We start from the raw sequence: 10503 nt of genomic DNA, 5'->3' as shown, positions 1-10503 counted from the left end.
ATGGTGGTGGAGCTCTACGTGGGTTTATCATACATGAGCATCTGTGTGTCTAACTGTCTGGCTGTCTGTCTGTCTTTTAATGGGTATGTGCACATTCGTGTTTGTGTGAGCCCAGCAGCTGTGGACTGTCTCACCCCAGGCTTGGCAAAGATATTGCAGACATTCCTCTGTGTGTGTGTGTGTGTGTGTGTGTGTGTGTGTGTGTGTGTGTGTGTGTGTGTGTGTGTGTATGGGAGGTTAGCCTCTGACCTCCAAGTGAGTTAAGAGCAGGTTCCCACCCTGAGCCTGGAAGGAGAGTGGGGACACTCCTCCAGGGCTCCGTAGCCCAGCTGGAAGCTGAACCAGTGAAACGGCCAAACAGTGAATCACTGGAGGCCAACTAAAAATGCCCTTCAGTCATATGTGCCTCCGCCTGATGGGCTGGTGGTGGCTTATCAGTTCCCCCTGTCTAATTGAATTTGAGAAAGCAGGAAGGAGAGGAAATGACCATTCAATTGTACAGTGAAAGGCTTATAAATGTCCAGGCATAACCTCATCTTGTGCTTGCAGCTCAGTGCTAACGAGGTTTCTGTCACTCAGATTTATTTAGATAAGAATACAGATTTATAGTTTATGTTTTGTCTTGATTCTTACCCATCTTGATATATGTGTGTATGTATGTGTGTGTGTGTGTGTGTGTGTGTGTGTGTGTGTGTGGCAAACGTGTGTGTGGGGGGGGGGGATGCCCACATGCATGCATATGTACGTGTGTGTGTGTGTGTGTGGGGGTGTGTGTACAGGGACATTCCAGCTACATTACGCATCTCGACTGGTCCCCTGACAACAAGTTCATCATGTCCAACTCAGGAGACTATGAAATCCTCTACTGTGAGTCCTGACACAAACACACAGCAGAGTGCATCATGCAACGCACACTCCTTTCTGTAAAATTGCAGAACCATTTGCATTATTGCACCCATGTGCACAGAAAACATTAGAGAGTGATTTTTTGTCTTTTCAGGGGACATTCCAAATGGCTGTAAGCTGATTCGTAACCGCTCCGAGTGTAAGGACATCGACTGGGCCTCATATACCTGTGTGCTGGGATTCCACGTTTTTGGTGAGTACCAGATAACTGGTGCATTGTGGGATTTGGTGTTCTCTTAAGGTTCCCTAGGGTATAGCCTTAAAGGGACCTAACAGGGTGGTGGTGGTGGTGGTGGTAGTGTTTTTATTGTGAAACATAGATATGAGAGATTTGAAAAACAACAACAAAAAGGAATCAACAATATACCAAATATAATTTCCAAATGGAGATGTTTATCATTATAGCTACATATTGCGATTGTGATATGAAATATACTGCAGTCTAGTGGGTCTTTGCTGTCACATGCCTAAAGATTATCTTGCATTACTTTTGCCAGAACTATTTATTGCACCATGCAAACACTGATTCCTTAAAAGCTACTATAGAATTTTGGGATTTGTCCAGATATGCGCACAAAATTGTGAACTGTGATTATGCATAATATTCATTTGCATAATACACTATTGCAACAGTTTATATTACATTAATAGCTTATAAACTTAAACTATATATGTAACCCCAGTGTGTAGCAACCCCAGTGTGTGCTATGACGTGGAAAAACAGCAAAAATGAATACAAAAATGAAAGACAGTTGAGCATTTCACACTTTTATAAATCTTTATTTGTTAACACCAGTATGTGACATTTGTAATACAATGTTATTACAACAGTATTTGTAAAAATATCTTAATCTGAAGGCTTGTTTGCTATGTTGTTGGACATGGTTGCTTAATTATTTGTCCGTGAGAGCTAGTGGGCACATCTTACTCTAACTAAACGAGGTTTAAATGGATAGGTATGTGTGTGTGTGCGTGCCCGTGTGTGCGCGCGTGTGTGCGTGTGCGTGCGTGTGTGTGTGCGTGTGTGTGTGTGTGTGTGTGTGCGTGTGTGTATATGTGTGTGCGTGTGCGTGTGTGTATGTGTGTGTGTATGTGTGCGTGTGCGTGTGTGTGTGTGTGTGCGTGTGCAGGTTTCTATGTAGTTGTTTTCGCAGATGTGAGGTTGGGTGTCAAACGAGAAGGAGAAATTGTACACATGCACATGCACATCTGTTTACGTGCTCGTGTGTGTTGTAGCCCTTTAAATAGCAGACGCCTGCCCCCTGGTGGGAAACCGTGGTAAATTATGTTTGACCGTGTGTATGTGGTGTTTTGGGTTCCCTGTGGAACAGGAGTGTGGCCAGAAGGCTCAGACGGAACAGACATCAACGCTCTGGTCAGATCCCACAACAGGAAGGTGATCGCCCTGGCTGATGACTTCTGCAAAGTGCACCTCTTCCAGTACCCCTGCTCCAGACCCAAGGTCAGGCCTGCGGAATGGAGCGCACCCTGAGCGCCCACTGTGGGGGTTACGGGTAGAAATACCGTAACGTTCCTTATCTTTCGCCTCTCCACACAGGCCCCTAGCCACAAGTACAGTGCTCACAGCAGTCATGTGACCAACGTGAGTTTCCTGCACAGCGATAGCCACCTGGTGTCGACGGGCGGCAAAGACACCAGCATCATGCAGTGGCGCCTGGTGGAGAAGATGCCCGCGCTGGTGCCCAGCGACACCGCCCTGGGCCTCACCGACTCCCTCCCGCACAACTCAAGCCTGCGGGGTGCGCCATTCGCCCCTGCCATGCCCCAGACAACCACCACGCCTGTGGCGGTGCCCTCCTCTCTGCCCATAGGTGGCACGCAGCCAGACACCAACACGCCGCCTCCCACGCCTACCGAGTCGCTGGAGCCCACCCCCAACGGACAGCAGGAGGGCTTGCCCGAAACGCCGCCCCCTTTGGATGAGGTCACACCCCCTTCTGACAGCACCGTGAGCCCCAAGGACAGCCTGGAACCTAGCGACGACACGGCCACGCCCAGTGATGAGGGCACGCCTTTCAGTCCGCCCTCATAAAGCTTGTTGGCTAGGTGACGGTGGCCACTGGCCCCTTTCTCTCTTTTTCGAGTACACTTGCCTGCTCCACGCTCCGCCCGGAGGCGTCAGTGTGTCACCGCAGCGTGTCAGAAGCGTGTAAAGCAGTTGATCCTCAGTTTTACTTTTTTCTGGTTATTTCCTTGTTCCTTTTTATTATGTGTTTGTTTATTGTTTATCTGAGAGTGAGAAAAGATGGAATTGAATGAAGTTCGTTTATGCGTCATCCGGGAGAAATCCTGCTTGGAGCATGTAGATGAGCCTTTGGTGACAGAGAACAGACACTAACATGCCTGTATACACCCACACACAAACACTACCACAAATGCAATTTCACTTCAACACTCACACGCATACGCACACACACTAGTAGTAAACCTTTTTCATTCAAAACCATGACCAAATATACTTTGTTGGTGTATATGAAATTTTCTATTAAATATAAAGCTATTGACACTCAAAATACTCCCCCTCCCGCAACACAGACACACACACACACACACACGCACACATGCACGCACACGCACAGACCAAGGGCACATACCAAGAAAATAAAATGATCTGCACTTAATAGTGGTGCAATATCCCCTCCTACATAAAATAATCTGCCATCATAACTGCAAAATATAACGTTGCTGAAATTAGTAAAGTTCAAAGTAGGTTAATACCTTTAATATTGTAAAATGTTATTCACTATGTTTTTGTGAATGAGGTTGGGGGAGGTTTAAAATCCATTTTGTGAAATGCCTGCATAGCATCTGTAGCTGAGCCAAGAAGATTTCTGGGAAACGCCAGGCAGGTCCCCCTGGCTCATGGGCTGGACTCAGTGATTCCATTGGCTTCTTCTAGATATACTAAAGATGGTCATGATGAGTTTGACCGTGGCAAAAAAAGAAATAAAATCAAGCAAAAAAAAGAGAAAGCTGTTAATGACCATTTCACAGAATAACAGCTGTAACCAATAAGGCATGTTTGTAGACGCATCGCCACACACGCCCAGATGCATGCACGTGCTCCCACACGCAGTAAGGGCGCAGTACACACAGGTGTGTAAGCTTGACACGCCTCCACGCGCAGGTCTCCTTAGTCATTTTGTGCCGGGCTCCTCCTCCGTCTGTGCGTTCAGCTCCACTGGCCGGCTGAAGTCCATCCGCATGTCCGGAGCTGGCCGGTCACCCCAGCGACAGCTCCGTTCCTCTCCCGCGGGCTCCAGCGTGTTCCATTCCGTGTTCTGGATACCTTTCTCTGTCTGTTCGGACCTCATCACTTTCAGGTTTCATTTTTCATTTTGTTTATTTTTTATCTTGAGGAAAAGATTAAATGAGTCTTAAATGGAGGCAACTGTGTGTGTGTGTGTGTGTGTGTGTGTGTGTGGATGCATGGGTTGATGTTTTAGACATCTTTCATTCAGCGTGACTTATTTGACTGCATGCGTATTTCCCGCCACGTCAGTAATGCGTTGCGACCCTCATGGACACTTGCAATGGGCTAAATGTGATTCCTGCCACTTCACCACTGGTCCAGGAGGGCATGGCTGTCTGCATTACCTGCGTGACCCTTCCCCCTCTTCAGGGGCTAGGCCCCTCCCCTTCATCCCCAGAAATACATGGTAGGCGTTTTCTCGGAAGGCGCCCTTGGTCCTCCCGCGAACTGAAAGCAGGAGTCAGGCTTGCTGCTGGCAGCATCTTCTGTCCACTTGCAGCACTGCAGTATCCAAAGGGGCAGTAATGGTTGGGCTGAATGTAAATAAAGGCACGAATTCCGGTGGCGAGGTTCACTCGCAGACAGCAGGCTTGATGCGCAGTGTGGAGATGCCTGGATCAAGTTGTGGGGTTGACCCCTCGGGCCGTGGGATTGACACACACGGGGTTACGATGGGATTACACGGCAGCCTTCAGTATGTAAAGGTATTTTGCAGACCCTGTGTTTCGTGTACATATTCGATGCTGGTCTAGTGGTAGATAAAGTGCATGTTTGAGTGTGATGCTGTTTAAGAGGCGGAGGGCCACGCGAAGGAGACGAGGTCCGACAGGTGCCAGGGACTTGCAGTGGGGCGTCTCACTGCAGCAGTGTCTCTCATCTCCAGCTGTCCTGCGCTTCACTCCTTCTTCTTTTGAATGGCCTTTCTGGATTGTGGTCGTCTCTTTTTTTACGTGAGCGTTCTTGGTGTTTGTGGAGAACGCCTCCGTTAAATTTATATGGGCAGATTTTTTCCAACTTCTGTTTCATGCAGCTTTAGCTCCAGACTGTTCTCACACTCAGGGTTGGACCCGCTCACGTCTCCTCTCACACACCCGAACACCCCCCCACCACCACCTATGCATCAACACACGAAAACTACAGTGATATGTCATCTGTCACAAGTTTCAGGCGAGCGCCAGGAGACATTTCCCAAGCCCCCATTTCCAGACATGCTTTGTACATTCACATCTGGATACTTTGTGTATATAGTAATTTTTCTCTCTGAATAGAACTCTGGGGCAGCTTTCTTTGCGACAAATTGGCCATAGTGAAGGGCACGTTCAGTTACTATTGGACTATTGGAACAGTTCTGGGATTCGTGTGCCGAGGTAGTTCAGAATGTTGCTTGGGAACAAGGAAACAAATAACTGGGACGAGATCTCAGAAGTTAAAACGTGGATGTTTTTTTTTTTTTTTTTTTTTGGGGGGGGGGGGGGGTGTTGTGTATGTGGGAGGAGGGGTCTCTTCCTGGCCCCTCCAGACTTGACAAAGCTTTTGATACATTTTGATATAGAGTGTGCCTCTGGGAACCTTACTGGTGAAACTGTCATTTTTGCTTCCAGTGACAGCTCAGTGATTTGATGACTTTGCCAAAAAAAAAAAAAAAGGATCTCATGACAGGATTGTTTCCTGAATGTCACTTAGTCAAGTGGCCTTGCTGTGTGTCTTCTATGGGAGTGTGGGATTGGACAGCATCTATTGGGTAAAAAGTACTAGTTTTCTATTAAAGAAGTGATTCTTTTTATAACCGTAGATGTGCATATGTAGTAGTACCTACATCCGAATGGATGCATCCATTGACGACAACTCTTTAGTGGGCAAGGCAGATGGGCAGTGGCCAACCTTGTAGTGACTGGAGGGTTTGATTTTGTTTTTGCTTTTTTAAGGGTCTGTATTTCTGAAGGGCTCCTACAGTCTGTCATCTCTGCATGGGACGGGCTTATATACATCACTTGGCTTGGGAGGAGAGGGAAGAGGGTTAAAGGGAAGCAATGCAAACTGGATTGGAAAAATGCAACTCTTCTGGAATGGTCAGGATTCCAAGACAGATTGTTTCCACACTAGGAACTCTGGACTCAACTTCCCATAATGCTTTGCCAGTCGTTTGATCAAATCCTCATTGAATAAATGCGTGGGGAATGGTCAGCTTGCTTATAAAACCATGGCAGTGATGATGACCATAGCGATATTAAAATGAAATGTCAATAAATATGAACCTTTTTTTTTTTTTTTTTTTTTCTTTTCCTTGTAACAATGTTTGAGCCAATCTGTTTTTCATGCATTCCTGTCTATGGGCAGAAAAATACTGAAGATTTTAAAAAATAAACATTCATTTAAAAATAAGCAGTTGTGTGTCTTCAAATGAAATAAGATCCATCGTGTGCCACTGTAACAGTTATCTCAATTCTTACCCACATATTCTTCAGTCGGGTGTGTAGTCCCAGAGTGCCAAGTGATATCTGACCCTTTTTATGTTTCTCACTTCCGTTGAGTAGAAATATGAATATGAAACCTTAAACACACTCCATTTGTGCAGTGCCTATCCCCTCGAGGTGCTTTAATCATATTTGTTGGATCGTGGGTGCGCGTGTGAGTGTACCGATGCACGTCTGTTCACGTGCACACTGTGAATCACCGTCCCACAGTTCAAATAAATAAAGATAGATTTAAAAAAGTAAACAAGACAAACATACAGAATTCAGTGCAGGTATGGGGGGAAGTGAACAGACTCAGGAGTGTGTGGTGCAGGAGGAGCGTCTGACTTCAGTCGCTAGAGCTGCGTGGCTCCAATCAACAGGCCAAAGTCTGTGGTGTGTGAATGTCTTACTCTCAGCCCAATGGCATCCACTATTCTGAATAAATGTTTGACACACAAACACAGTGCCACGTTCAAACAAACGTCATACTGCTTTTTCACCTCACCATGTTCAGTACATCAGACTCATGACACATAGGAGTTACTACTGAATTATTTATTATGCTAAATTATGCTTTTACAGAAGAAAATAAGCAATGGCAAATGAAATACCTCACATTGTTTTTGTTTTGCTTTTGTTTAAATAGTCAGTGAATCGTTCTGGTCTGTAGCACTCTCTGGTGTTGAAATTAAGCATTGCAGAGTTTTGTATTGCAACACTTCCAGCCTGGTCTCTGGCAAAATTCCAGTCTAATACAGCCCTTCTCTCCAGACACTGAAGAGGACAAATCCAGAAATTATATACCAGTCTTGCATGTATTGTATAGGCATTTACAGTTCAGAGAATATATCAGTACATAGGTATATGCAGGTCCAGTGGTACCACTGTGCCTTGCCTAAAGTAGTACCTTAAAGCATGGTGGAGTTGGAGTGTTGCTTACCTCTGGTATAGCAGGCCTGAGGAACTTTGCTCGAGCATTGCAGAACCTGGTCTCTCAGCATGAGGAAGTCCTCCCCATAGCACTGGATTTTATAGTCCGCTGCAAAAGGGACAGTAACGTCTTAACTATTCCAAGTCATGAATTAGACGTTGCTATCCCAGCATGCCATTTGGTATATTTATCACGCTACATCATCAAGCATCTACTCTTCATTAAAGTGTCCTATCTGATGACTGGCCTGGTCTACAGTGGTCTATAGTTAGCAAGCGGCCATTGTTTGATGAATTGAGAGAGTCAAGGAGGTGGTAAACGTCAGAAATACCCAAACAGAGTGGCAGCACCATCAGCAGCAGGAGGCCGGCCTTCATTGTGGCTTTATGTTCTGCTGGCTTGAATATCAGTTTGCTGAAATGCTCGATGGCTAGAGATCGCGCTCACTTTTATGCCGCTCCAGAGAGGCCGAAAGACACGTGGCCAAACATCCAGCCTCGCTGGGTAAACAGCCTCATCTGTAGAGGTTATGACAGCGCAGTTCCATAGGTCACGTTCTCAGCTGGGGACAGCGATGTTGAAATAAAGTGCCTGGGGTGGACGAGGCTGTGGGGGGTTCTTTTTAAAGCCCCCATGCTGCCTAAATTCTTTGGTAATGGAGATTGCTGAGTCATTGAGAGCCAGCAAAAATGAAAAAGCTTAGCCAAGATTTGAACATCTTCTCATTTTGAGTGTGTAAATAACACACACTTAGGACAATGATTACATTACACCATGTTCTACTATTGCTGTGGTTCTTTTGGTGCAGTCCACATAAACTTAGGGTTTACCCGTGGGGAGATCTTTAGTTTAATCACTCAGTGCTCAGTATAGTTGTTTTTGTCAGTAACGCAAAATGTATCATATTCCTAACGACTGAATCAGAAAATGTTTGCTTATATTTTCTTACATGATGCCAAGATAAACACAGCACAATTGACATTTCCTGAAATATTTAATAATCAACATAAAGAGAAAACAATTGTATCATATAGTGCTGAGACTTCTTGTATTGTTCAAGAAAAGTAGGCTTGACAAACACAACATTCATGAACCTCTTCTTTTCAGTTCCAGTGCTTATTTCTTTTCACCGAACACGCCTGCCTGTGGACTCGCCAACTTCTACTGAGTCAACACAGAGGACGTCCTGTTTGGCTGCGTAAGTGGCTGCTGCACGTCTGCCTGTGACCCGAAAGCCCTTCAGAGAGTGAAAACAGCAGTGCTTATCATTGCCAAAACACTTCCAGCTATACAAAACATCCATTAGTCAGAATACCTGAGAATGGCTCACAACACCACGGACCGCAGACACTGTTTACCGGACTGCCATTGTAATGCAGCGCGATCACGAGATGGACGCACATGCTGAGACGAGCGAGATTTATTAAGGGCAAATCCAATTACAGGGTCATAACAATCCAGAGTAAAATAACGAGGGCGGTTAAAAACAAATAAATGACCAATGCAATCCCTCCCTAACAAGGGAGAAAGAACAACGGAATAAAGACGAGAATACAGGCTAGAGCAAACATGACAGGGCTTAGTACAAACACAGGGTTTAAATACACATCTGTTTAAATACAGACATTAGGGAGGGGCCAGTTGTGACAGCCATCTTGTAGACAGCACCATAGAGCATCCAGTCTAGTACAAGTGGGCGAAAGAATGGTTGGGCAACCCTACTTAACTGTCGCTGGCTGCTGCACTCATCCTTGCCTCTGAACCTTACACATATTTACTATAAATTACTGTAAATGCAACTATTTAATTTTTCACATTTCAGATTATGGGCAATTCTCACTTTTTATGGAACTGTTTACAGATTATTACCATAGATACAATATTATTGCATACTGCAGTTAATGCATATTTATTATTTATTGATATTCAGTTATTGAATCTGCACTGCTGCTATTTGGTAGTAGTCCACTCTTTTGCACTACCATAGTAATGTTAAATCTAGTCTCAGCCACACATGCTCTGCCCACACGTAGACGGAGAGTCTGATGTCTGTGGTGCATTAACCTTGCATTCTTATTGGTTATCTGCACTTCCATGCATATGCAATTAAATGTATTATTTTGTACTTGTCTGAAGTCTTATTGTTACAGGTAAGCGCAGCCTTTGCAAATAAATGAACATAGAGATGTAAGACGAGCCTTTAAGAGCACAATTCATTTGTCAGACTGAAGTTTTGTGAAGTCTCATCAGAAGTAATTCAAGAGTTTTGGTTAAAACCATTTTGTCATTATCAGTCATTATCCTTCATCTTCACAGGGTCAGTCTTTTAGAGCTGAATTGATCTTTTAAAGTTGTATTATACTGTATTGTACTTCATAAGGACTATCTTGATACTCCGATGCACAGCAGTAAATACTGTAGAATGTAACTTGGTCTGGTTAAAATACATTTTCATCTCAGAATTGTTTTAGGATTTATTTCCACCTTGTTCTTTTATCCTGTTTATTTTCTTTAAAATTGGTGCTTACTATTATCTCCTTGTGACGTTGAGAGGTGAGGTAGGATGCTGTCACGATTGAACACACACACAAGGAAGAGGATCCAATTGCAAGAGGTTTACTAAGAAAAAACAGATCTGGAGGGCAGGGAGGTATTCGTGTTCGGTCGTTCCAAGGTCTATAACACAGGGCAGAGTCCGGGGGGTGTCTAGGGGTCAGGCGGGAGACGAGGTCTAACAAACAGGCAGATGTCAAAAACCAGGGAGACAAACAAGATTCGAGAACGCTCGGTACGCACCATGGAGTAACAATACTTTGTGACGTGAAAGTAGGGGAGGGAAGCTTATAAAGGGGCCAGTAAAGAGGAGAATGAGGATCAGGTGTGTGCTAGAACTCTGGTGAATCAGATTGGGGGCGAGTAGGTGTGGCAGTGCAGGG

General features: G+C 44.9%; 2 protein-coding genes across 5 annotated transcripts in view; one reads left to right on the top strand and one right to left on the bottom strand.

Annotated features, from left to right (window-relative positions):
- The window catches only part of LOC113572715 (EMAP like 4), a 54768-nt gene extending 48206 nt beyond the window's left edge, over nucleotides 1–6562 (top strand). For all 4 annotated transcript variants that reach the window (XM_035531311.1, XM_035531312.1, XM_035531310.1 and 1 more), the window contains 4 exons: nucleotides 780–867; nucleotides 1001–1099; nucleotides 2238–2368; nucleotides 2465–6562. In XM_035531311.1, the coding sequence (XP_035387204.1) occupies nucleotides 780–867; nucleotides 1001–1099; nucleotides 2238–2368; nucleotides 2465–2959 (813 nt within the window). In that variant the 3' untranslated portion in view covers nucleotides 2960–6562. The remainder of the gene's footprint in view (nucleotides 1–779; nucleotides 868–1000; nucleotides 1100–2237; nucleotides 2369–2464) is intronic.
- Nucleotides 6563–7176: 614 nt separating this feature from the next.
- On the bottom strand, nucleotides 7177–7981 carry wu:fj16a03 (uncharacterized protein LOC335475 homolog). The gene is made up of 3 exons (XM_035531816.1): nucleotides 7899–7981; nucleotides 7577–7675; nucleotides 7177–7410 (listed from the first exon to the last, which is right to left on the bottom strand). Exons 1-3 carry the CDS (start codon nucleotides 7942–7944, stop codon nucleotides 7325–7327), a joined length of 231 nt encoding a protein of 76 aa, XP_035387709.1. The 5' UTR covers nucleotides 7945–7981; the 3' UTR covers nucleotides 7177–7324.
- Between the last annotated feature and the right edge of the window lie 2522 nt (nucleotides 7982–10503).

Source organism: Electrophorus electricus, chromosome 11 (genome assembly GCF_013358815.1).
Source record: "Electrophorus electricus isolate fEleEle1 chromosome 11, fEleEle1.pri, whole genome shotgun sequence".
NCBI lineage: Eukaryota > Metazoa > Chordata > Actinopteri > Gymnotiformes > Gymnotidae > Electrophorus > Electrophorus electricus.
Note: the sequence above shows the minus strand (reverse complement) of the source record. Positions and strands in the feature narration are given on the sequence as shown.